Source organism: Panthera tigris, chromosome A1, assembly GCF_018350195.1.
Source record: "Panthera tigris isolate Pti1 chromosome A1, P.tigris_Pti1_mat1.1, whole genome shotgun sequence".
Lineage (NCBI taxonomy): Eukaryota > Metazoa > Chordata > Mammalia > Carnivora > Felidae > Panthera > Panthera tigris.
In genome coordinates, this window is record NC_056660.1 from 81,607,848 (window position 1) to 81,634,998 (window position 27,151).

Consider the following 27,151-nt stretch of genomic DNA (forward strand, 5'->3'; position numbering starts at 1 on the left):
GGCTCAGTTTGGTTGAGCATAAGACTGTTGATTTCCACTCAGGTCATGATCCCAGTGTTGTGGGATCAAGGCCCCCAGCTGTGCTCTTTGCTGAGCATGGAGACTGCTTAAGATTCTCTCCAGGCCGCTGGGGTGGCTCAGTCGGTTGAGTGCCTGATTTTGGCTCATGTCATGATCTCCTGTTCTGTGGGTTTGAGCCCCACGCCGGGCTCTGTGCTGACAGCTCAGAGCCTGGAGCTTGCTTCAGATTTTGTGTCCCCCTCTCTCTCTGCCCCTCCCCCACTCATGCTCTGTCTCTCTGTGTCTCAGAAATAAATGAACATTAAAAAATAAACATTAAAAAAAACACAAACAAGGTGGTTCTAAAGCTAAAATTGAGGAGCACCTGGATGGTTCAGTGGGTTAAACGTTGGACTTCGGCTCGGGTCATGATTTGTGGGTTCGAGCCCGGCGTCAGGCTCTGTGCTGAAAGCTCGGAGCCTGGAGCCTGCTTCAGATTCTGTGTCTCCCTCTCTCCCTGCCCTTCCCCTGCTCGCACTCTATGTTTCTGTCACATTAAAAACAAAAAATCAAAAACTTCCCGGATCCTAGACTGTCGCTCCCTGCAGAGGTGGGCTTGCTGCAGGCCCCTGGGTCAGGTCGAGGCAGGTAAACAATTGTCATTGGTGCAGTCAGCACAGGAGCTAATGCACCTGTCACACTGGGTGGTCACACTGGTGGACGCTTCCCGGTGGGGAGGGGTCTGAGGAATGAATTCTGACCCTCCCTGCAGTTACGCACGCAGCCTTTGGAAGAATTCTGCATCCGCTTGTGGTCACCCAGTTAGCCTCCTGGGACCTTGGTGTCTCCACCTGCAAAAGGGAGCAGCCCTGGGTTGTCCCAGGATGCCCTGCAGTCTGCTGAGCGCTGGGGCGCCTTCCAAAGCCCTTCCTAGCCGTGCTCTTGCAGCCGTGAAAGAACTTCAAACACCTGCCCATTTCCAATCGGCATCCAAAGTTGCCTGTATAGACTCGTCAATCGGAAAAGGCCATCGTGTCTGGCAGCACACACACATCTTAAATATATTTTCAGCAAACTGTGGAGTGCGTTGCCCTGCAGGGTGGTGGGCACAGGCTTTGCTCCCGGCTCCGCCACTTCCCAGCTGTGTGGCCGCGTGCTGCTTGCCTCACCTCTCTAGGCCTCAGTTGCCTCACTTAAAACGGCAACCCCAGCAGCAGCTCACGCTTGCAGCCCCGGGGTGGGGGGCTCTCTTTCTGTGGGAGCACCGTGTGCCTCGTGGCCCCGGAAGCCGGGGAGCCCGCGCCTTTTGGTCCCACTTGAGGGCAGACCTTCCTCTGATTATCTTTCTATATTTCAGTAAATCACGCCATTAAAAATGGCTATTTTTTCTCGTCAATATTTACTGCAGAACGTTTAGCGAAGTCAGTAAAAGCGTGTTATCTCCTTTCACTCTCTGGTCTCTGAATTTCTTTATTTTTCTGGCAGCTCCCGTTTTCTCCCTCTGTGCCTCTGATGGCAATGTCGTGGTTCCCTCAACATTTCCAGCCGTCCCTCACAACTGGGGTCTAGGGAGGCCATATTGTTTTCAAGTCTTTCAACCTTTTAAAGACATATGATTTTGCAAGTGGAGTCAGAGGTCTCTAGACGTGGTTCCCAAAGCCGTCTCTAGATGTGGTTTCCCACACGAGCGGGGACACTGCTCTGGAGCTGTTCTTGCTTACCACGTAAGCATTCACGTATCTGCACGTCCACGCTTCCTCCGGCTGGCACGTCTGTATGTACACGGACGCCATGGTGTTGCACGTCCACAGCATGAGGCTGCTATGGTCGTGGCTCGTTGCCTGCACTTACCCACCTGGCCCAAATTGCTGTCACGTCTCAGCGGATTCAGCCCCCTAAACCGGGCTCTTTGCTTCTACCTGCCATGCTGCACGGCACCCTGCGGTGGTATTTCTACACCTGGCTGGTGGCCCTCGTGTCACTCTGAGCAGAGCCTGGGGCCTGGCAACGCCTGAGACCCTCCATCTGGCCCGTAAGCCCTCTGGTGTCTTTGCCCACCCCCACCCCCTCCCCAGGCCCGTCCACTTCACCGTGGCCTCTGCACGGGTGTCAGAAATGCTGACTGCTTCCCAGCCTTCGTGTCTGGGTCTGGCCCTCACCTCCCACTCTGACCACGTAATTGCTGCTGGCTCCTGCCACTGCTTCTTCCCTGCTTGGTCTGTGTTCCCCTTTCCCAAAGTGGGTACTGCCTTCTACTCTACTCTGCATTTGCCTCCTTTCCCATATGTACCAGTCGGCATCTCTTCTCCAGGAGAACGCTAGCTCCCTCGGATCTTTGTCTACTGGCTCATCAGTGCTTCCCGAGTGCACAGATCATGTCTAGTATACAGTGGGTGCTCTGCAAATGTGTATTGAGAGGATCAGTGAATGAAGACCATTGTTTTTCAGGTTTAGACACACCGCATAAAGGCTTCCTACTCACCACAACCCCATGAGCCCTCATTGTCGCCCCACGGCCCTTGTACCGATCCATCCCAACCACCAGTGGGGTGCCACGTCTGCGTCAGAGCATGGCCCTGTCCTGGTGTAGGCGTTTAGGCTGTGCCCGTGGCTGTGCTGATGTACATGGGACATCGAGCCGCACACGTGTGCAGCGTCTCTCCATCACGGCGACGGCCCCTGTAGAATAGTGGCCTTCTTCACAGCTACCGCACTCCCACCGATTCGGAGTCACTGGTCGGGGTCGAGCTCAGGACCGCAGTAATTAAAACACGCCTTGAGAGGATTGGATCGGGCGTCCTGGCTCCAGAAACTGACTCTTGGGCAGGTCCTTTGGCAGGGAGCCCTGTTTGCCCTGTTGTAGGTACAAACCTGCTGTTTTCCTGCCTGTCGCTGTCCAAGGGGCCATGGTGCAAGTTAGTGCAGCAGCAGGGAACGAGGGTCCTTGCCCCACGTCCTGTCCATGTTACTCGGTGTTACTGCGAAGTTCCTGCCTGATGGTCAACAATTTGCCAACACTTTTCATGGGAGTGAAAAGACACACGGTTGTTTGTTTGTTTTTTTAATTTTTTTAAATGTTTATTTAGTTTTGAGAGAGAAAGAGACAGAGACAGCATGAGCAGGGGAGGGGCAGAGAGAGAGGGAGACACAGACTCCGACGCAGGCTCCAGGCTCTGAGCCATCAGCACAGAGCCCGACTCGGGGCTCGAACTCACAGACCGTGAGATCATGACCTGAGCTGAAGTCGGATGCTCAACCGACTGAGCCACCCAGGTGCCCCGACACGTGGTTGTTTTTGATGACCTTCTAATTCCCGGGGAGGCTGGGTGCCTCTCACGCTTGCTGGGACCATTTGAAAATGGCATGAATGGTCTTCACAAGACTGTTTCCTCACCGCCATGTGAAGCACTGGGTCCTGGGACCCCTTCCTCCAGCAGCTCCCATCTGACCTGGAGATTTCACTCACTCTGCAGCAGTGTGATGCAGGCCAAGGTGAATGGGTGGGGGCGTGACAGGAGCCTGCAGCGCCTATGTGTTTGTTCATTCATTCATTCATTCCAGAGCTCACCCCTGGACAAGAGCAGAAGCGGGTCCCTGCTGCCCCCAGGAGCCCTGTTGGGGCAGGTGGGCCAACAGGGCCTCCCTGCATCCCTCCCCTCTGCAGCCTGTGACCTGCGGGCACCGACCAGAAATCCAGGGGGACTTTCCAGTGGGTCTGCCTCAGGCCCTCAGCAACCCCCCCCCCAACACACACATGCAGGACCAGTGGGAGGAGGGGGGAGGGAGGGAGCGCAGGTGGGAAGGAGGCGGTCTGAGCACAGAGAAGGGGCGGTGCTCCTGGACACTGATCCTCACTGATCCACGGCCAGACAGAGCCAGTGCTCTCCCCCGAGATGCAGCCACCGGTGCCCGGGCCCCTGGCCCTGCTGGACAACACAGGTGAGGAGGTACCGGCATGCAGGCAGGTCGTGGGCTGGGGTGGGAGTTGGGAGGGTAAAGGCCAGGTCCACAGCTCCTTCCAGCAACCCTGGGGCTTCACCTTTGGGACCTTGTCCTGACACGGATTCTCTCCTGGCCAGGCTCTGCCCTTTCTCCCTGCTTGCCTGTCTCAGCTTCTGGGTCTCCCCTGTCTGTTCCCACATCTGTTACCACAGACAACAGGCTCCTACTTCCCAGCTGACACCCACACTGCCCTCAGCCTCCCCTGCCCTCGCTCAGCCTGCACACATTTCTAGAACTTGTTTCAACAACCGGTGGCTTCTTCTCATGGTTTGGTGCAGCTCTGTTCCAATCCCCTACATCCTCTGGCCCATGAGTCCTGGAACCCCGGGTTCTTTGATTGGCCGGACCAAGCCCAGATGCATCTGGACAGGCCCCAGGCCTGGAAGGATGCTGGTGTGTTTTCCTGAGGGGGGAGGGGAAGGTTTGGAAGGAAAAGAAAGGAGGACTCCCTGAGACGCTGGGGGCGGGGGGGACACCAGCCACCTCCTGCTGTTTCCCCCCCATGGGTGATCCCGTCCTCCCCACGGGTGATCCCATCCCCCCCCCACACACACACCCAGTGGCTTCTGCTGCCTCCAGCATCTTTGGAAAGTCTTACTAAAAACCAGATGAGTTAGTGGTGTTTGAGTTTTGAATAATAGCCAAGGAATCTGGTTTCTTGAAAGAACAGCCCTGCACCTCCGTCTCCAAGGTACAGTGCTCTGTGGCAGACTGATTCCCATGTGTTTCGTCCTCCAGACAGGTTACTCACTAGTGATGGTAATGATGCCTGTTCTTAACTAACTGTCATCATGTATTACACTAACGGGACGCAATGGTCTAACTAGCTATCATCACATATTACGCTAATGGGACGTGATGGTTTAAAACAGTTTGGACTTAGTTGGTTCTTCTGATGAGAAATCATAAACTAAGAAAGTAATACCAGGAGTTGGTCTCTTACTTAAAAATTCTAAACCTTAGTGTGCCCGGGGTGGCCTCATAGGTATTTCCTAGTTCATGTTTCTGCAGTCAGCACCCTGGTGTGTGTCAGATGCCAAAGCAGACAGTGGGAAGCTGATGGCTGAGTCACGCCATTCTGCCTGGGTCTAGTTACAGGGGCATCTCTTTGCCTCTGTGACCGGGTGTCCCAACGTGAGGAAGTGAGCACATTCTTCTCCCTGGGACACCAAGGCCCTGCTGGCAGGGAGGCGGTGACGGGGGGGCTTCCAAGCTCTCCCCCCACCCCCGACACCATCTTGGTGACGGGAACTGCAGCCCATACAGTCTAGACGTGGCCAGACTGCCACAGGAGCCGTGGTTCGGGAGAGGGCTGGGGCTGGGGTGCAGGGCAAGGGAGGGCCTACGTGGCTCAGATGCTCTAGGAGGGACGGACACACAGGCAGGGAAAGACGTGAGCACCACGCAGAGATGGCTGGTGGCCTTCCCCTCAAGCTGGAGAGCCGGCTTAGAGCCGGGACTGTGCTACTGTTCCCTCCGCCCTGGCTGATGGATTCACTCCGCTCACCTCAGTGGGGAGTGGGGGGGCTTTCCCCGAGGTCCTCGCGCTGGGGCCGCATGGCCCTTAGGAGGCGGCTAACGCAGGTGTTGCCATCATCTCCACTTTGCAGATCGGGAAGCTGAGGTTGGTGGCTCCAGATCTGCCTGTCTGAGCCAGGCACGGGCTCCAGCGGCAGACGGGCCAGACAGGCCCCACCTCACGGGCTTCTCCTCTGGGCAGCTCGAGACCACACAGCCGGTCCGGGAGGCTGCCTGGGTGTGGCAGACTGGACAGATGTTTGTCTTGAGGGTGCGCCATTTGTAACCACACATACTAACGGCCCTGCTGATGGGTAGGAGGATCCGGGGGTGGTCCACGGGGCGCTGGGGGCTTCCTGTAGTGCACAACCCTTTCGTCTCTGAAACCTGATCTAACAATGTGTTGTAGGGTAATTGTAAAGATGTCCTGCCTTCTTCTTGAGTTTATTTCTCATTCCCTGGTTTTTATGCCATCTCCTGTATTTATAAGGAGCATTTAAGGTCAGGATTCTGCCTCTCTGGAGTCCAGACACCACAGCTGGCCAGAGCCACGCTTTCTGGCACCCTGCACGAGTGGGGCCGCTGTCCTCGGCCTCCCGTTAACTGTCCCCGCAATGCCGTGGGGTGACAGCATCTCGAGGGCCTGAGCCTTGGAGGGAAAGCCGGACTCGGGAGACCATGACGGAATGGGCCTCAGGGGGATGACCACCATCCCGAAGGAGACGTGTTTAGCTTTTTGCTCCGCTGTCATCAGCGTGTCCGAGTGTCACTAGCGGATCTGACGATGTTCCTGCAGGCAGGTGCCACTGGTGCCACTGAGGGGTTAAGGGACAAGGCCCCGGGGGTTGTTGTGCTGTGGTGGGAACAGGTGTTGAGACATCTGGCTGGTGGTCTTGGGCGTAAGATATGCGATGCCTCCAGTTAGGAAAAACGGCACAAGAAAAGCGCGTTGCCTGAGCTTGCACAGTGAGTTTGTCTGTGTAGTTCATGTCTGAGCACGTGACCACCTGGTCATTACTTGACTGGACATTGAGCGTTGCTGGCAGGGCCACAGAATTGTAAATTCAGGCACCTTCCAGAGCACACGCGCAAACTCCCGCATGCAGCTGGCCCCCCACTGAGCACACACAGTGTTGACAGAAGAACTTCAGTGCAGGCAAAGACCTGTATTCCTTGCATCCTGATTTGGTTCTGAATCACAGGGCTCAAGATCGCTAAGCTTCCAGAAAGCAAAAGCCTGGGGCACCTGGGTGGCTCAGTGGGCTAAGTGTATGACTCTTGATCTCAGCTCAGGTCACGATCCCAGGGTGGTGGGCTCGAGCTCTGCATGGGGCTCTGTGCAGATGGTGAGGAGCCTGCTTGGGATTCTCTCTCTCTCTCTCTCTCTCTCTCTCTGTCCCCTCTCCCCCATCTCTCTTTCTCTCTAAAAAAATTAAAATTAAAAAAACCATTATAAAACAAAACACAAGCCAGCAGCCTGGTTGGGCTCGGAGTGGAGTCTTGCCTTGGCCTCTCCTGGCAAACTGTCTCCGTGGTGTGGCTGCTGCTGATGGAGCACGGGGCAGGGGGGTGATTGCTGTAAACGGGGCTTCCCTGCCTCCCCGAGACACACCACAAAGAAGAAAGTTAGGGCAACGAGAAACCCAGAATTCGAGACTTGAGGGAGGGCCAGGCAATGGCAAGTTCTTTCTGGCTGCCTTCTTGAGTTCTGTGCCACCTGGAATTAGGTTTGCCTACAAACCCCGGGACATCCCAAGTAGCAGCCATAGTCCAGGGACTTTATCCTGCTGCTCAAGTTCCGAGGCAACAACCGGGGCCATCTTCCTGCGCTGCCATTCTGCAAGTGCTGCCTCTGTGCACAAGGTTCCCTCATGGCCCAAAATGGCTGCCTGGGGTTCTGCCTTTCTGCTCATATTCCAGGCAGTGGGAAGGATGACTGGGAGAAAGGCAAGGGGCAGGCTCCTTTAAGAGATGTCTGCTGGGCCTATGGAGCATCCTTTGCTTGGACGGACGGACGGACGGACAGATGGACGATTATTTGGCAAGAATGTAACCGTGCAGCTGGAGCAGAGGCTGTAGGATGCGCCCTTCACACTTCTGCATCCCATAACGGGCTGTTAACAAAGGCAAGGGGATGGGTGTCCGGGTGGGAAGTGGCAGCCTCCGATGCGCTTCTGAGTCTTTTCTGCCCCCTGTCATGTAGCCATTCACGGGTTTGACACTGAGCAGGGTCCTGGGGGTGGATGGTGGGTGGGGACAACTTGGGTGGCGCTGCACGGAGCAGAGCGGCCTCTGAGTGCAAGGTCCCCCCTGCAGTCTGGAGCAGGGCAGGCGTGTGGGGTTCGAGGACGAGGGGGGGTCTGCACACAGTGGGCGCTCAGTAAGTGGCTGAGCACGACCTCTGCTGTGTGGGCTGCCAGGATGAAGGCTTCGGAGGGCACTGGTTTGGGGGTGAGGCCTGGTGGCATGGACCCTTGAGCACCTAGCCTGCAGGCAAGGTGTCAGGTGGCAGGGAGCAGGGAAATCACACCCCACCTGCCCTCATGAGGTTCATTGTCTGGGGTTCTGGGACCTGGGCACTAAATGCTGGAGTGAGGGTCACTGGTTGCAGTGGGGGCTGCAGAGCAGGGGAGGCGGATGTCGAGGAGTGGGGATGAAACATTTCGGGTGGGTTGGCAGGTGACGAGGGAGACCCCGAGTCCCCACCCAGAGAAACAGGGCAACTGGGAAGAGGGGGTGGCCTGTGCGGGTGGTCTGGGGTCCTCGGAGCCTGTGGCCCGAGAGCAGCATGGCGAGGAGGGTGCTGTTGGCTGGGCCCCGCTCTGAGCCCATCCCCTTGCTAACGGTTCCTGTTTGTCCTCCTTCCAGAAGGGTTTGCCAGAAGAAAGACCTCACTTTGGTTTGTGGGGTCGCTGCTGGTGGCGTCCGTCTGTATCCTGACCATCGGCCTCGCGGCCACCACCAGGACAGAGAACGTGACCGTGGGGGGCTACTACCCAGGGGTCATTGTGAGTGTGGCCACCCCCGGGGGTGTGAGGGAGGGCTGCGCCATGTCGGGGCTTGTGGCCGGCAGAGTCTGTCCCCAGAGGCACCCGTGTCCCCTCCCGGGCCCTGTGTGGGTGGTGGCTGCTGATCAACTGGTCTTGACGGGGGCCTGGAGCAGGGGTGGGAGGGGGTGCAGAGACCAGCCCTGACGGCCGGATTCCAGCCCCGATACAGCGCTCTGACCACAGCTTTAATTGAGTCCTGCAAAGACCCCCCTGTGGAGGGTAGTGTTCCTCACTCCATCTTGTGGGGGCGGCAGCAGAGGGCGTCACCAACCACTAACTTCATATTTCCGGCAGTAATGCCACGCGGCAAATTGGGGACAGCCTAATCAGATCTGGCAAGAAGGGCCACCCAGATTCAGAATTACCAGGGAGATTTTTTTGAACTATGAATTCACATCCACATCCACTGTTGTTAGCAGTAGAATTTGCTCCAAGGGCATACACTGGACAGGAGTCTGGAAGGGGCCTTTATCAGCTATGAGGCCCTTAAAATGCACCAGAACCCAGAGCTGCTGTGTCAAAAATGCTAAATCAAGGTTTTCTTTTTTAATGAAGATCTTTTAATCACATTACTGTCATTAAAAGTATCAAGATTAGTAATAACATTAGTTATTAGATAATAACATTCTAATAACATTAGTTATTAGAATAACATTAGTCCGACGTTTTTAGCAAGGATGGAAAGGTTTTGACATTAAATATTTAAAGATATTTCACATACATTGTTCACTTTATCTCTATTAAAATTTTTTTTTCAAGTTTCTTTCTTTCTTTCCTTTTTTTTTTTTTAATTTTTTTAACCTTTATTTATTTTTGAGACAGAGAGAGACAGAGCATGAATGGGGGAGGGTCAGAGAGAGGGAGACACAGAGTCTGAAACAGGCTCCAGGCTCTGAGCTGGCAGCACAGAGCCCGATGCAGGGCTCAAACTCACGGACTGTGAGATCATGTCCTGAGCCGAAGTCAGACGCTTAACTGACTGAGCCACCCAGGTGCCCCTCAAGTTTATTTATTTCTTTTAAGAGAGATAGAGGGAAAGAGAGCTCAGGGGACGGGCAGAGACAGAGGGAGAGAGAATCCCAAGCAGGCTCTGTGGTGTCAGCACAGAGCCCGACACGGTGCTCGATCCCACGACCCTGGGGTCATGACCTGAGACGAGATCAAGAGTCGGATGCTTGACCGACTGAGCCACCCAGGAGCTCCCACTTCATCTTTATATTAATACTTTATTTTTATTTTTTGTCTGTGTTTTATAAGCCTATATTATCTACTTGTGTGTTGTTTATGAGTAAACACATAGGGTCTGTGCAGAAAAAGTTTTATCAGTAAAATGTTAAGAGCTGCCAATATGTTGGGGCCCTACTTTTCTGCCGGGTGTTGTGGGGGGACCCCTGGAAATGGGGCCAGGGCTGTGAGGACCCACCCCCCAAGGTCAAGCCTCTGGCAGAGCCAGGTTCCCGGGCAGTGGCCAGTCTGAAGGTGAGCTACGGAGACCAGATGAAATCCACCTGAAGACGATGTGGGTAAAGGTCCCTTCCTAGGAGACCCCGCGTCCCACGTGGGCATGACAGCAGCAGTTCTCAGGATGAAGCCACGGCTGGAGGCACATCTTGGAAAGAGCATGCCAGTTGGCGAAACTTAACGGAAACACCTTAATACATTATGTTGGCCTGGAATTCTGATGCTTTTGAGCTGTGGAGCTGTATGTGAAGAAAATGTTCACCTTTCCTCCTTGAGAATTCTTCAGTTACAGGTGGTAACTTCCTCTGTGCACATGTGTCCGTCTCCACAGGCACTGTTCACCATTACAGATACAGGCTTCTGTAGCCGTAAGGCGGTCAGACTTTCAGGGCATTAAATTTGACACCGTGGACTTGAGCGTCCACTGAGGTGCCTCCCAAACTCCGGGGCAGGTGGGGCCCCTACCCAGCTGCTCACCTCCGTTGTCCCTTGTCCGAAATCGTTCAAGCTGAGGGAACCACACTCAGTGGAGGGTCCAGCCTGGCCCTGGGTCCCTGGTTTTGAGGTGAGGAGGCCAGGAGCTGAGGCTGTCTCCAGGATAGGGAGACGTCCCTCAGCATCCTTCTCCTGCTGGAGCCTCCATCCCTCCTTTTACCTCCTCCCTTCTCATGATTACCTGTCTGCGGGCTCACCTATGGGCGCCTGGTCCCCACACCTTCCCTGAGGAGCCAGCCTCTGACTTGGACTGCCGCCAGGCCTGGGGGAAAGCAGGTGGGCCCCTCACCCTCTGGGTAACCATGAGGGGCTGTCCCTCACGCTGGAGGTGAGGGGCCTGTGCTGCCCTATTCTGTGATCAAGAGTTAAATTGTTTGAACGGGTTGCATTTCAGTGGCTTGTATTCCTACCACTGGCTTTGGTGGAGCCCGAGACGCCACCCAGACGGGCACGAGCCTGTGGGCCGCTAGGTGGTGAAGGTGGTTGGGGAGGGGTGACTTTGCCCCTTTGGTAAGATGTTTTCGAGGGGGCGGCCTCTGATTTGCTGATCCCTGCGAGCTCTAAGCCTCCGTGTGCTAACCAGGCACCTTCTCCGTTTCCCTCTAGCTGGGCTTTGGAGCTTTCTTGGGGATTATTGGCATCAACCTGGTGGAGAACCGGAGGCAGATGGTAAGAATGTACGTAGTTTCTTTCAAACGTGGGCAGTAAGAGTGTGTTATGTTATGGCTACAGCTAGTATTCCTGGGGAAGCCCCCGGCCCCAATCCAGCAACTGAGGATCCGGGCCCAGGTTCCCCAGGCTGTGCACTGTACAACTCTGGCCTCAGGGCTTATGGGCGTCCTTCACAGTCTAAGTGACAGTTGCTTCTAGGATTGTAGGGTGAACCCTACAGACTCACACGGTGGTCCTGGCAGCTGAAGTTGAGGCACAGAAAGAAGAGTTTGGGGTATGGGGTGGGTTGGGGATTAGCAAATTAAAGGATGATGTATAGGCTCCCACAGGCCAAGGAGAGGGGGGAGATGCAAAGGCCAGAGGAGCCAAACTCACTCAGACTTGACAGAGAGGAAGTCCAGACCTTGCCCGGCCCCCACGCTCGTCCCCCATGTCTGGTCCCTGGTGGACCCCTGTCCCCAACGTCCTGGAGTAGACTACCGCCAGCCTCGATCGGTTTTGTGAACGTGGTGTTTTTAATCAATGATTTCTATTTGGGATCTGTTTGCTTTGGGGACACAGCTCCAAGAGTAAGCAGTTAATTTTGCCAGTTCACTGTGGGCTGGTGTTGAATTGTGACAGCAGTTCAGGGGGGCTTGGGGCCACATGGCCGGTTCCCACTCACCTCTAACGCCTGCCTGCATTGGCTTCATCTTACTTATTCCCAAATCTGCGGTCACCTGCCCTGGGGTCCACTGTGTGAGGGGCTGCAGTACATGACCCCATGTGCCCCCCATTCCCTGGCTGAGAGGGAAGGCCTGTGGCTTGGCTGTGGTGGCCGCTGTCATAACTGCGCGATGAGAAAGTGGCCCCTGGTGCAGAAGGAGCCTGGCCAAGTGAGGGTGGTCCTGGGATGGGGCCGGGGAGGAAGCATGACAAAGAGGTTTGGATTCTGGCAGCAAAAAGTGTTTTACCCTGAGTCTGGGGGAGAGGAAGGGTGGGTTGCCACCCTGGGCCGCTGGCTAAGAAGAGGGGGACAGAGGGACCCCACGCTCCTGCCAGGTCCCAAGCGGTGCGTGACCCCACCGTCCTTGCCTGGCTGGTGCTGGTGTAGGGGGATCTGGGGGGATCAGCCCTCTGGGTCCTTGAAGCCCTGGCCTCTGGGTGGATCTCCTGCAGGAGGGAGGCGTCCAGAATCCAGAAGGAGGCCTGGAGGTGGCACCCTTGAAAATTCTTGCCAAGATCTTTCTGTGCCCCGCTGGGGCCATGGTTAGGAGTCTGCAGTGGGAAAAGCGATTTGCTCCCAAGCTTTAACACATTCAAGTGTCGCTGTCCCCAGGAGAGGTCAGGGATTTAGGGCTGCCAGGAGCGGTCAAGCACAAGGCTCGTTCTCTTCAGCAAACGCTGCTTTTGTTTTTGTTTTTTTTTTACTAATATTTGTATTTTTTTTTAACATATGAAATTTATTGTCAAATTAGTTTCCATACAGCACCCAGTGCTCATCCCAAAAGGTGCCCTCCTCAATACCCATCACCCACCCTCCCCTCCCTCCCACCCCCCATCAACCCTCAGTTTGTTCTCAGTTTTTAACAGTCTCTTATGCTTTGGCTCTCTCCCACTCTAACCTTTTTTTTTTTTTTTTTTTTTTTGCTTCCCTTCCCCCATGGGCTTCTGTTACGTTTCTCAGGATCCACATAAGAGTGAGACCATATGGTATCTGTCTTTCTCTGTATGGCTTATTTCACTTAACATAACACTCTCCAGTTCCATCCACGTTGCTACAAAAGGCCATATTTCATTTTTTCTCATTGCCACGTAGTATTCCATTGTGTATATAAACCACAATTTCTTTATCCATTCATCAGTTGATGGACATTTAGGCTCTTTCCATAATTTGGCTATTGTTGAGAGTGCTGCTATAAACATTGGGGTACAAGTGCCCCTATGCATCAGTACTCCTGTATCCCTTGGATAAATTCCTAGCAGTGCTAGGTCATAGGGTAGGTCTATTTTTAATTTTCTGAGGAACCTCCACACTGCTTTCCAGAGCGGCTGCACCAATTTGCATTCCCCCCAACAGTGCAAGAGGGTTCCCGTTTCTCCACATCCTCTCCAGCATCTATAGTCTCCTGATTTGTTCATTTTGGCCACTCTGACTGGCGTGAGGTGATATCTGAGTGTGGTTTTGATTTGTATTTCCCTGATAAGGAGCGACGTTGAACATCTTTTCATGGGCCTGTTGGCCATCCGGATGTCTTCTTTAGAGAAGTGTCTATTCATGTTTTCTGCCCATTTCTTCACCGGGTTATTTGTTTTTCACGTGTGGAGTTTGGTGAGCTCTTTATAGATTTTGGATACTAGCCCTTTGTCCGATATGTCATTTGCAAATATCTTTTCCCATTCCGTTGGTTGCCTTTTAGTTTTGTTGGTTGTTTCCTTTGCTGTGCAGAAGCAGACTTTAGCCTCTACTACAAAGCTGTCATCATCAAGACAGCATGGTATTGGCACAAAAACAGACACATAGACCAATGGAATAGAATAGAAACCCCAGAACTAGACCCACAAACGTATGGCCAACTCATCTTTGACAAAGCAGGAAAGAACATCCAATGGAAAAAAGACAGTCTCTTTAACAAATGGTGCTGGGAGAACTGGACAGCAACATGCAGAAGGTTGAAACTAGACCACTTTCTCACACCATTCACAAAAATAAACTCAAAATGGACAAAGGACCTGAATGTGAGACAGGAAACCATCAAAACCTTAGAGGAGAAAGCAGGAAAAGACCTCTCTGACCTCAGCCGTAGCAATCTCTTACTCGACACATCCCCAAAGGCAAGGGAATTAAAAGCAAAAGTGAATTACTGGGACCTTATGAAGCAAACGCTGCTTTTGGATAGAGAGGGCCTCCTGGTGGGGGTGGGGAGAAGCTGGAACCCCGCTGTCAGGGGTGTTACCAGGTCCCTGGGCCTTGGTCCGGTTTCCCTCCCACCCCCTCTGGTGCCTCTGTGCCCCCCCTCCGGCCCCGCCCCCTGCCTGCTGGACCCCTCCCTGCCTGCTCTCCGGCCCCGCCCCTGCCTCTGTGCCCCCCCTGCAGACCCGCCCCTGCCTCTGTGACCCCTCCCTGCCTGATCACCCGTCCTGCTGAGGTCTCTGTCAGTGCTCCTGCCTGGCTCTGCAGGCTGAGAGCCTCCTGATCTGCTTTTCCACACAGTTTCCCCAAGGCTCAGAGCTGGCTGTGAAGCCGGAGGCCAGGCGGCTGCCACGTGGGTGGTGAGGACCCAGTTTGGTCCAGGGACGCCTGTTTCTTTACCTTTTAAAAAGACCTTTATTGAGACATAACTCACCCCTTTAACGTGTAAAATGCAGTGGCTTTAGCATATAATGGGTGTGTGCAACCACCACCACAGCCAATTTGAGGACATTTCGTCCTTTCAACCAGAAACCACCCGCCGGCGTCTGTGTCCAGCCCTGGGCGACCACTAACCTGCTTTCGGTCTGGACTGTGTGCACGGCCTGGCCCACATCTGTCACTCAGCATAGTGCTTTCCAGGTTCATCCCCGTGGCTGCCTGTGTCAGGACCGCGGTGCTTTATGGCTAAGTCATGTTCCAGTGAATGGATGGGGTACATTCTGTGTTTGTCAGTGCTGGTCCCTGGGGAGGCCACCGCCTTGGGCTTCGAGGCAAGTGTGAACATGGGGCATGGTGCTAGCAGTGGAGTTGCTGTCGTGGGGCCACCATCTTACATGCCCGCCAGCGCGTTCGGGGTCTCCAGTGTCCCCAGCCCTCCCCAGCCCTCCTGGTGGGAATGTCGTGGTATCTCACTGTGGTATTTCCTCCATGACTAGTGACCTTGGCTTCTTTCCGTGACCTTCTTGGCTTTCTCTACATCTGTTTTTAGACAAACGTCTATTCAGGTCCCTTGCAGATGTTTAAACTGGGTGACTTGTGTTCCTCTCCTTCAGGGGTCAGACCCTTTATGGCCAGAGGCCAGTCCTTTGTCAGATATGTGATTTGCCAATATTGTCTCCCTTGAGCACAGAAGCTTGCAGTTTCGAGGAAGCCCCAGGTGTGTATTTTCTCTCTCGTCGCCTGTGCTCTTGGTCTAAGTGTCCCACACCAGTTCCAAGATTGTGAAGATTTACCCCCTGTGTTTTCTGAGTTTCGTCACTTACGTTTAAGTCTTTGGTCCATTCTGAGTCAGTGTTTGCATATGTTGTGAGAAGGGGTCCACATTCTATCTTTTTGCCGGTGGCTGCTCCGTTGTCCTGGCACCAATCGCTCCGAATGGTCTCGGTGGCCTTGTCAGCCACAGTGCTTTTCCTCCACGGGCCAGTGTTCGTGTCGATGTGTGCTGTCTCGGTCACTGGTGCTTTGTAGTGAGTTTTGAAACCAGAACTCGAGTCCTCCTACTTTGTTCCTCTTTTCCAGGACTGTTCTGGTTATTCTCTGTCTTTGCAATTTCACGAGAGTGTTAGAATCAGCTTGCCAGTTTCTGCGGAGAGGTCAGCTGGATTCTGCTTAACCTGTACATCAGCTTAGGGAGTGTATCTGGCTGAGAGATGTTAAGTATCCTCACCCATGAACTTGAGATGTTTTCCTAGTTTTTTAGATCTTCTTACGTTGTCCTCAACAATGTTTTGTTAAGTGTCTTAAGTTTCGTGCTCCCTTTGTTAAGTTTATTCCTAAGTGTTTTATTCTTTTTGAGGGTATTAGGAATAGATTTTTTCCCGTAACTTCATTTTTGGATTGTCCATTAAATGGGTGTAAAAATACAATAAGTTTTTCTATGCTGATCTTGTATCCTGTAGCTCTGTGGAACTCATTCATTTGTTTTAATCGTTTCAAGTGGATCCCTTAGGGCTCTCCATCCGTAAGATCATGTCGCCTGCAGACAGACATAGTTTTGTTTCTTCCTGTCCAGTCTGGATGCTGGAGGTCTGTTTCGGAGGCTTTAGTAAGAGAGCAGTGTGGGGCCCATCTTACCTGCAAGCCTCTGTGTGCCTGGCAAGATGGGGCCCCGGCTTCCCAGACCAGAGCCTGCGGACGGGAGTCGTCTGTGACCCTGTGCAGCCCCATTTCCCCTGGTGAGGAGGGGCTCTTCCGGACTAACTTTGTAGGGTGAGCGCACCGCACTCTAACGTTTGACTTCATGTTGATGGAGACTGAGACCTGTGTCCACCACTAGGGTGGTGTGATCTTGGGAAACTCACTTGACCTTTCTGGGCCTCAGTTTCCCCATTTCCAGGGCTTCCGGGAACACCTGTGTGCGGAGGTTCAGTACAGTGTTGGCCCGGAGCAGGTGTCTGGGGGCGGAGGGGTGGTGCCAATGTCACTCACTGTTCCTGAGCCCCCCGGGTGCGGTTGCTTCGAAAGGAGTCTGTAAATAGCAAGCTGAGAAAATGTCAGCGAAAGAGAGAATACATTTCACGTGCATCCACATATGTAAGAATGCTTTCTTCTTTCTTGATTTCTTTTTGTTTTTTTACGATAAGAAATTTAGGGGCACCTGGGTGGCTCAGTCAGTTTAGCATCTGACCCCTTGATTTCGGCTCAGGTCATGATCTCATGGTTCGTGTGTTCAAGACCCATGTCAGGCTCTGTGCTGACAGCTCAAAGCCTGGAGCCTGCTTCCAATTCTGTGTCTCCCTCTCTCTGCCCCTCCCCTGCTGGCACTCTCTCTCTTTCTCAGTAATAAATAAACATTAAAAAAATTAAACAGGGGCACCTGGGTGGCTCAGTCGGTTAAGCGTCCGACTTCGGCTCAGGTCATGGTCTCACGGTCCGTGAGTTCGAGCCCCGCGTCGGGCTCTGGGCTGATGGCTCAGAGCCTGGAGCCTGCTTCCGATTCTGTGTCTCCCTCTCTCTCTGCCCCTCCCCCATTCATGCTCTGTCTCTCTGTCTCAAAAAAATAAATATACGTTAAAAAATTAAAAAAAAAATTAAACATATACAAAAGTAGGCCCTAGAGCCCAATGAATCTCATGGCCAGTTATCTCTCACCCATTTCTTCCCTTCCTGTATTATTTTGGAACAAATACCAGATAGTGCCATTTCATCTGTAAATGGTTTGTTCAACTCGAGGGGTGGGATCCAATTGTTACAGTGGCTGCACCATTACCTTCGCCCATCACCACGTTGGCTTCCTGTGATGTCCAAAAAATGCCCCAGAGTGAGTCAGCTTTTCCTATTTTCCCACTGATGGTGAGTTGCTGGCTTCTCCTCACCCAGACGGACGCACAGATCATCAAGTTCAATATCAGCCCAGCCATCCACACGGCCCCAGAGGCAGGGGGCAGGGGGGGGCTGAGAGCGGTGTGCAAACTGTCCACCTGCCTCCATGTGTGTGCACACGGACACACAGACACACACAGAGACAGAAGGACACACAGAGACACACACAGACACAAATATAGACACACATAGACATGCAGATACACAGACACACATGCAGACACATATACAGACGTACAGAGACACACACAGACACACATAGACACACACAGAGACACACATATAGACACACACAGACACACAGACAGACACATACAGACATGCAAACACACAGACAGAGATGAGACCGTGCAACCCTGGAACGTGGTGTAAAAACATCAGCTGAACTAATGGAACCCCCAGGAACCCGCAGGTGCCTGGTCCATAGGGAGCCTGTCGTCCTGTGCTGTGTGATGGGGTCCCGGCTGGGTCCTCCCTCCTCTCCTGCTTTGCTTCTGCTGCGGGTCTGGACATTGGGGGCCCTGACGGGGTGTGTCCAGCCTCTCACCTCGTCACACAGAAGCTGAGGTGGCCTGTGCCCCCCAGACCAGCCTGGGAGGGGCGGGGGAGAAGGGACCCTAGGCCTCCAGGCACGGTACTCCGAGGTCCTGGACTGGGGACCTGGAGGTCATTGGGAGGAAACCTGCCGATGTCCACAACAAACGCCTGAGAAGCAGGTGGAGGGTGTGGGCCTGCTGGACCCCACGTCCGCTCTGCAGGTCTCACTAGTGACTGGTGTCCTGGAGGCTGCCTGACCTTGGATGCCCTCGCTCCGCCACAGGAGCCTGGACACAGACATAGGGAGCCACGTGCGGGGCATTTGAGGGCGAGCCCTCTTTGCAGCGTCTTACAGGCTGCCGGCAACACTTTGGGGACAGGAGTTCATGGCTTCTTCACCCTTCTCCTCTCAAGCTTCTGGGGCCATGCCTGTGGGGTCTAAAGGACTAGGGGCTCTGGATGACACCCTCCCCCAGGATGAAGACACCATGGCCTATACCCTCCAGAAGTCTGGTTGATTTCGGGAGAAAGGTGGTGGAAGAAGTGAGTGAAGAAGCCACGGGAATGACCACCCTCCCTGCCATCTGGTTGACTGTGGCTTTGGAATAGGAAAACCGTTCTGGGTTTTAAGCACCCAAGGTTGGAGGCCCACAAGAGTTAGTAGCTGCCACGCAGGAAGCGGACTCAGCAGCTCCAGTCACATAAAAACTGGTTGGCGGGTGGCCCTGTCCTCTTATCGCTCCACCAGGGCCACCAGTCACACCCTGCCCTGTCGCTTGCTGACACGGGAGCCGTGAGGGCTGTCTGGCCGCTGAGGCCGGCCTCCGTCCATGGCCTTGTGACTGGTACAAACCCTCCTGTTCCTTTCTGCCCAGGAATCCGGGCAGCGGGGGCTGGGGCAGTCCCCAGGCCAGCAGGCTGGGTGTGAGGCACGGCGTGGTTCGTGGCACTACCCGGAGACGTCACACTGGGGCCGCGTGCGCCGCGTGCCGGGACAGGGTGTGCTGCTCCGAAGGGAGTGGTCCTGCAGCCCGACTCCTGGTGGCGTGGGGAGCCAGCTAGCGTGTGAAAGCACTGTGCCCTGCCCTCATCCTCTGTGACTTTCGCTCACTGGTCCTGGGAGCCGACAGCTAGTGACCACTGATTACACGGGGAGGATTCTCACAGGACCAGGTGCGCCTGGGTCTCAGTTTCCACAGATTTCGGTGCTCATGGAGGGGCTCCGTCTGAAACCACCGTCTGGAACTTATGTTTCATTTGCCACGAGTCCACACAACGTCTGGTTGGAATATCTGAGCTGCTTTCGGGACAGGCCCCCGTGTCTCTGTGTTTAGATAGGGCCCTGGGGCCTTTCTGATGGGATGCCACACCCTGGGCTGTCTAAGCTGCGCTCCCCAGAGAATGACATTCTCCTGCAGCACTTTCAGCATGTGCTAGAGACACTGGTGCACACTGGCCTGTGTCGTAGGAAAATGAAGTTACGGATTCTGCGTCAAAGTAATCTGACTGCCCCCAGCATGACCGCCCGGGACAGTCGCTATTGCTTCTGGGGCACTGCCTCTCCCGAGCTTCCCGTGCCCTGTGTGTGTGTTGCTATGTGTCCATTTCTCCCCAGAAACATTCAGTGCACACGTCCTCTGCACGGTGCTGCTAGGCACGCGGTGGGGAGTCCTGATCTCCTGCCACGGATGCACAGGGAGCACTGCCCAGGGTGCATGGGAGGAGCCGTGGGGAGGATGGAGAGTGGCAGTCAGGCAGGGAGGCCCGGAAGGATCTGTCCTGAGGCTGGGATGGGGAGGTTGGGGCGCTTGTGGGTGAGGGCCGGAATGCCAGCTCGCCAAGCAGACATGCCCCCTATGGCGGCTGTGATCCCCGGGGCTCTCCCTGCAGCTGCAGGACAGGGAGTCCCCCAGATGATCAACTTTGTTGGTGCACAAAAGCTCACAGTACCTTCTTATAATCCTTTAATTTCTGTAAATTTGGTAATACTGTTCCCAAACTTATTTCTGATTTTAGTCACTTGCTTTTTCCTCTTGTTTTCTTAGTTTAGCTAAAGATTTGTCAACTTTATTGATGTTTTCAAAGAACATTGATTGTCTTTCTTTTCCCCCCGTGTCTTTTTTCTCTGTGTTAACCATTATAATTTCCTTTCTTTTGCTGGCTTCAGGCTTCGTTTGCTCTCCTTTTTCTAGTTCTTTAGGGCGGAAGGCAGCTGATCTGAGAGCTGTCTTCTTTTTCAGTGTGCGTGTTTACCACTGTGAGTTCCCGGAGAGCCTCAACCGCACTGGAGTGGGGCCCCGGTGTGCTTTCATTTCATCCTGTTCACCCCAAACTGGTGTGCAGTCCCCCTGGTGACTTCTTCTTTGACCTATCGGTTGTTTAAGGGTATAATGTTCAGTTTCCACATATTTGGACTTTCCATTCATGATTAATTTCTACCCCATCCACGTGGTTGGGGGAGGAAGGTATGGACAGCAGGAGTATGGATGGAGGACACATGAAGTCCAGCCTGGGGTCATGGGGGAGGCAGGGTGGTCTGCATGGTGACATGCACTGGGGCCTGCGGTGTCTCCAGCAGGAGGACCCCAGTCAGGACTGGAGGCAGACAGTACAAAGGGGCTGAGGGACACCTGGACGATGGATGTGGGAACAAAGAATACCTGGGGATGAGGAACACTTGGGGACAAGGGACACAGGGAGGATGGATGTGGGGACAAGGGACGCGTGTGAGGGATAGTCTAAGAGTCCTGACTCCCTGCTTGGGGTGTTGGGACTGCCTCAGGGCTCCCTGGTGAAGGCCTGGTGACATTCTCTTTGGCAGACGGCGTCCCTGCCAGCCGCATACATGTGACACTCCTGGGCATCAGACTGCGCCCCTCCACCTGCACTGGGGGCCATCTTCCACCTGGCCCTTGTCATTAATGCCCCCTCCACCAGCGCAGACGTCTCTCCTAGACCGTGGGCCCAATGGCTCTGCCTCTCCCATGTCCCCTGGATGCCACCATCAGACCAGCCCCTTGCCCTGCACCGGGCCCCACCCTGGTCATCACCTGCCTGGGTCTCTGTCACCAGGAGCTAACTGTCCCCTTTCTACCTGCCCCAGTTCAGCCCCCACAGCCAGAGGGCTCTCACGCCCCAGGGTAGGCCTTCTCAGATCCTCCGGGCGAGACCCCGATCCCTTGCTCCCTTGGCGGCCCTGACTCACTGGGTCTGTCTTATCCTTGGATGAGAGGCCTGCCCACCTGGTGACAACCTTCCCGCCTGGTGACAAGTTCACACCCACTGTTTTCCCGATTTCCATGTTATCAACATGACCTTATCTACTGGTATTTGGTTTTTAATCTGCCTTCCCTGTTGCGATGTAAACTCAGAGCCCCGTGGAGATGTGAAGGTGACCTTCCCCCTTCCCAGGAGAAGGGCCCTGCAGGGCAGTGAGACCTGTTCCCTTCTGTCCCTGAGGGAGTAACAGCTTCCATGCAAAGTCTGTCTGTGTGGTGGCCTCACACAGTGTGGAGAGTGATGTGGCTTGTGTCCCCTCAAGGCGTGATGAGTTCTGCCTCCTTGTCCTTACTGGCACCTGACAGACCAGACAGACCCACAGGGCATCCCTAAGAGAGCTCTTCTGTCTCTGTTCTGGAACACTTCCTACTTCCAGCCCAAACGTTGGAGGAGAGAACATCCAACATCTTTCCCACCATGATCTCCTGGACCTGGGGGCTGACGCACTAGAGGATCTCAGGCAGTGCCACCCCCTGATCTCGCTGACTTAATCCTGTGTGTGGTCACACTAGCACTTGACTTACCGCGTGTGTGTGATCACGCTAGCACTGAATTTTAACTTTCAGGAGCAGTGGGCAGAAAGACAAGGTCAGTTGAAAGGTGATGAGGATATTCAAATGGTGGGGACAGCTTGTACAAGACCAAACAATGTTTTGTAAGTCTGGATGATTGAGGGCAGTCAGGCAATGTCAGAGGATACTACACATCCTGTGCTTCTGCGAAGTTCTGGGTGAAATCAGGTGGGGTGTCAGGGAGGCCTCTCAGCTCTCCAGGACTCTGGCCAGGCCACCGCTGGCTCAGAGCTGGTCACATGGCCAGGAGGGGGAGTGTGATGTTCTCTGAAGGGCCATCAAATTGGTGCATGGTAAGCTTGCTGGGACAGCAGTCCCCACAACGCTTTGCTTGCACATGCACAGTGAGAGAAGTAGCAGGGCCACTTCTGGAAGCTTCTCAGACAATGGGCAAGTGCTTGGTGGATGCCCTGGGCCAGCACCAGAGCTAGAGTGTGGGTGCACAGGGCAGGCAGACACCCACTCCCAACCACATACCCTGCCGGGCTCTAGGAGAGTCCTCTGTGGGGACAGCCAAGGCTGCCTGGGATCCCAGAGTGCCATGGGCCAACAGGGCTCGGTGTCCAGGACAAAGCAGGAGCCCAGGAGGCATTTGCTGGTGGAGCGGCTCTCCCTGCTTTTGGACTTGTCAGAGTCTGACCCCTTCCTGAGTTCACCGGCCACTCAGGAGGTCTGGCAGGCAGGTAGGAGGCTGCATCCTGGGATTGCAGCGTGGCTAGACCTCCCTGCAGCTGACAGTAATGTCACAGATGTCAGGACCGGGAGGATGTGTGCTAAGTGACTCTGGGTTCTAAGGTGATCCTGTTCATCTTTGAGTCTGTTTTCCATTGGCCTCCTGGCTGGGGATTCTGCGCAAGGAAAATTGGACGCAGCAAGCGGCAGGGACGGACTCCCGGCTGATGCAGCCTTGGGGTTCAGGCCATTAGGAGGGACCCAAGCTGGGCAAGGGCCAGGATGTCCCTCTGGGGGCAGCAGGACGGTCAAAGCTTGAAGACTCAGCAGCCAAATTAGATGCAAGCTTTTCATTTTTTTTGGAAAGTGAGGTGCTGGGAAATTTGAAAGCTGCCATCTGAATCGTTTATATATGTTTTAATGCATTTTTCCACAACAGCAGTACAAATGCAGGAGAGTTCCGTCAGTACAGTTTCTGCAAATGATGTTCACGTGACTTTACACACCCATCCTTTTACTTGTGCAGTGGTTTCCCCGAGGAAGTGACCAGTGTCTTCTCCTTCCCCAGCAGAATGAAGGAAGTGCTTTTTTCTTTGGCTACCTTTGCGGTGGGCGTGGCAGGTGGGCAGCCCCTGCCTGGTCTCACACCCTCCCCCGCCCCCCAGAACTTGGCTTGTTTTTCCAGGGCCTTCCAGTGCCCTCAGGGTAAGGCGAGTCCTCCCTGTCTATGCCCCAGGGTGCTGGGTTGACGCCTGGTACCATGGAGGGGGGGTGGTTAGTTCTCAGCGCGGGGGAGGCACCGTGGTCTGGTTGTTGCTGAGTCAACGGCCAAGCTGTTGTGCAGAACAGTGGTGTTAACACTGCAGCTTCTGTGGGGTAATAGTTCTTTGTTGTGCAGATGAGCAGGCAGGGCTTTCTGCACACCTCCCCTCGGGGCCTCAAATTCTCTGTCAGTTCATCACAAAATGTCACAAGTGTCAGACCGTGGGGAACAGCCAAGGACCTCTGTTGGTTTTGTCACGTCTACCGGCCACACCAGAGAGGCAGGCTGCGAGGACGCATGGCAAGAATGAGTCGGAGCCAACACCTCTGACTCCAGGTGGGGAAATTGAGGACCAGACAGTCACCAGTTCAGAGACCCCCAAAGGACTTAGGCACAGCCCCAATTTGCAACATCAGGGGACCGTTTCCACCGGGCGCTGGTAGGGCTGGCGGCTGAGAGTGGGCCCGATTCCCTGCGCCTTGGAATAGCAGCTGTGGGGGGTGGGGCCCGGCACCCTGCCACACTGTCCCCTGGAGTGTCAAGCCAGCTCCCTGCGCCTTGTTGAACAAAATAACTCAGGTTAACAAGGACAGAGGGGGAGCTGGTTGTGTGGAGCCGTGGCCAGTGAGCCTGACTGCGCTGCCCAGAAGCAGCTCAGATGCGTGGGAGGAAGCACCCTGAGTGACTTGGGGGACAGTCTGGGGCCTGTTTCCAAGGCTGGAGACCCAGAGGACTGCTCACAAACACTGGGCACTGCTTACAGTTTGCCAGTCACAAGGGGTGGGTGGTTCCAAGTTGCTTTATGCAGAGTCCTGGACCCGGGAAATAAATACGCTGCCGTGGGTCATGTGGGCGGGGTTCTTGCTGCTGGAAAGGAGTTGCAGGTGACAAGGCTGTTGCAGTGGTTTGGATGGTGACAATACTTGGGGAATCTCAGGGGAACGACATGTGGGAATTCTTTGTACTATGTTTGCTACCTGTTATGGGAAGTTTAAAATTATTTCACAAAGATAGTTTAAAATATGTAGAGAAAGTGGCCGACGATGGAAAGAAAGGTTTCTTCAGCTAAGAGAGACGTGGCTGGAAACAGCAGTGAGCCTGTGGTAGCCAGCAGATGGCTGACACTTAAAAAATGAAAAGGAGGCATCACTTGGGTATAAGGAGGTGCTAGGCCTTTGGAGTGAAAACTGGCAAAGCCTCGTTATGGACGAGGTGGCGTTTCTCAGACCATAAGGCGCGCAGACCTGAACGTGTCCTGTCTGAATGTGAGGGGTCTGTCCCGCAGAGATGCCCACCCAGAAAACCAGATTCAACACGGATCCTATTTAGGGTCGTTGTGGCAGAATTTGTAATAGCAAAAAGCTGCAGACGGTCTGATATTCTGATTATTCATGAGGGGGTGTGCGGAGGACCCAGGGGCCCGTCTCCCACCACAGCGTGGAAGAACCAGCAAGAACACAGCCCGCGGGCTGGGCTGAGTCATGGGGCGGTGGGAGCGGCGGTGGGCCCGGGGCGGCGGGGTGGGACTCGGGCAGCTGGCATCTGGAGGACTGTATCGGGAGCGTGTAACGCCCACTCGCTTCTCTGCCCTCTGCCCCAGCTGGTCGCGGCCATCGTGTTCATCAGCTTCGGCGTGGTGGCGGCCTTCTGTTGCGCCATCGTGGACGGCGTGTTTGCTGCTCGGCACATAGTGAGTGTCCCTTCCTCCATTTTGTTCTCCGTCACTGTCGGGGTTTGAAAATATCTACAGAAGCAAAATTTCATGTTGCAGAACTCAGCTCACTGACCTTCCGGGTCCTCCCTCCCCGGGTCTGCCAACCACTCTCTCTGCCTTGCTGGCTTTTCCTCATTCTCTGCAAAACTGACCCAGCACATGCACACACACACATAGGCAAACACACGTGTGCACATGCACACTCATGTGCATGCATACACACTGATGGTCACACACACAGGCACACACGTGCACACGGACACACACACACATGCACACACTCATGGACACACACATGTGCATACACACTCACACACTGATGGTCACATGCATGCACTCACATACGTACACATGCACACGGATGCATGCACACTCGTGGGCACACGTGCACACACTCAGGTGCGTGCACATACTCATAGGTACACACACAGTGCCCTCACACACTCGTGTGCAGTAGTTCAAGTATGTGTCTTGAGGGGTGATGTTGGCATTTTCTCACTGGCACTGTAGCTGTGAGACCCTTATGCTTGTTTCATCTCCGTGTGGACGCCTGAGTGGGTGAGTCCTTCATAGGGGCTGAGGGCCCAAGTGTGAGAGTCCTTGGCAGTGGCTGAGGACAGAGCCACACCAGGCGCATGCCCTGGGACCTGGGAACTCTGACTTGTTCTACTTGGAGGAAGCAGGTTCTGAGTGAGGGAGAGAGCCAGGCCACGGAACGAGGAGCATAGAAATAAATACTCGAGTATGCTGAAGTCAGTCAAGGCGGCCAAGGCAAATGTGGAATCCGTTGTCCAATTACGTAGGACATTTTCCTAACCAGTTTGTATGTTTAGAAAAGCTTTGTTACAATGTCGGGAAATGGATCTTGTTTCAAACTGGGCAGGTGGAAGTGAGATTTTTCCACCAACTTGGGGGCCCAGCAGAGATAGCGTTATACCCTCAGCCGAAGCCTGACCTGTCCTTTGCCTGCGTTTCTTTCTGAACACCTGTCACGGGCAGCTGCCTTTGACCTTGGACTCTGGACTCAGGAGGTGGTGGGTTGGTGCTGCATTGACCTCTGCGGGGCAAGCCGTCCACCTTCCTGGCACCCTGTCCTGCTAAAGGACTCTGAACAGCTGGTTGTTCCCCCAGAATGCCTGACACATTTATGGCCTGAGGGCAATGGGCTGGGAGCAGACACACTTCACGTTCCTTCTGCCTGGCTGCCTTGAGGTTGCCAGTAAGCCCCCCACTCGGTGAGCCCCATGACGGTGCTGTCACCGAGTGCCGTGTCCCCATAAATTCTCATGTCGAGACCTGGCTTCCAGGGGGATGGTGTTTGGGGTGCAGCTTTGAGAGGTCACAAGGTGGAGCGTTTGTACAGGGGCCTGTAATGCTCCCCGGCCCCTCCTCCTCATGGGTGAGCGCACGCTGTCCCTGAACCCGGAGGGGGCCCCCACACACACTGGATCTGGCAGCCCCTCCTGACCGTGGACTTCCAGGCTCTGTGCTGTGAGAAGCAAATTGTTTATTGTTTACCCCCTCCCCTCCCTGCCAGTTTATAGTATTTTATTGTAGCAGCTCGCGTGGATGAACAAAAATTGGTCCAAGAGTGGCATGCTGCCAGGGGGCTCCCCAGGGCCGAACAAAGCCCCTGGCGGGGTGGTGGGGGGGGCAGCCCCTCTTGGGCCTCTGTGGAGCGTGGCTTGTGCCTCTGCCGTCAGATGCAGGCGCAGGAAGAGTGAGACAGAGAGCATCACGGCAGATCTGCCCAGGAGAGCTCTGGCCTGCACAGGTGGCCAGGCATCTGTGGGTCCTGAGTGGCCCCGGGCCGTGAGGACCCGCTGGTGCCTGGAAGGGGCACAGGCTGGAGCCTGACCAGAGCCCCATGGTCGTCCCCGCCCCGGGTGTTCACCGGCATTTGTTAGGTCTTTACATTTATAGCACTTTTTAGGGGTCTCTGTATGTGTACTTTGTCCCAGACTTCTGCTTCTTGTTTTTTATTTCTGGAAAGATCACTTGAACTGTGAGTCCCTGACCAGTATTTGCCATGGTTCTGGCGCGCTGCTTGGTTAGCACAGAAAGCGTATCCTCCGATCCAAACCCAGTATTCCTTTCAGAGCCTGTTGCCGATGTCAGCAGGTCGTGCTGGACGGGAGACCTGGCCTTCTGCAACGCCCTCCAGCCATCAGCTCCCACCGAGGGCTCCCCAAGACAGAATGC

General features: G+C 54.5%; 1 protein-coding gene across 1 annotated transcript in view; it reads left to right on the forward strand.

The window, feature by feature from the left end:
* The first annotated feature begins 3,893 nt into the window (after positions 1-3,893).
* Positions 3,894-27,151, forward strand: part of TMEM255B (transmembrane protein 255B) — a 40,927-nt gene continuing 17,669 nt past the window's right edge. Inside the window, exons 1-4 of the mRNA XM_042958294.1 lie at positions 3,894-3,939; positions 8,389-8,528; positions 11,133-11,195; positions 24,836-24,925. Of these exons, the coding sequence (XP_042814228.1) occupies positions 3,894-3,939; positions 8,389-8,528; positions 11,133-11,195; positions 24,836-24,925 (339 nt within the window). The remainder of the gene's footprint in view (positions 3,940-8,388; positions 8,529-11,132; positions 11,196-24,835; positions 24,926-27,151) is intronic.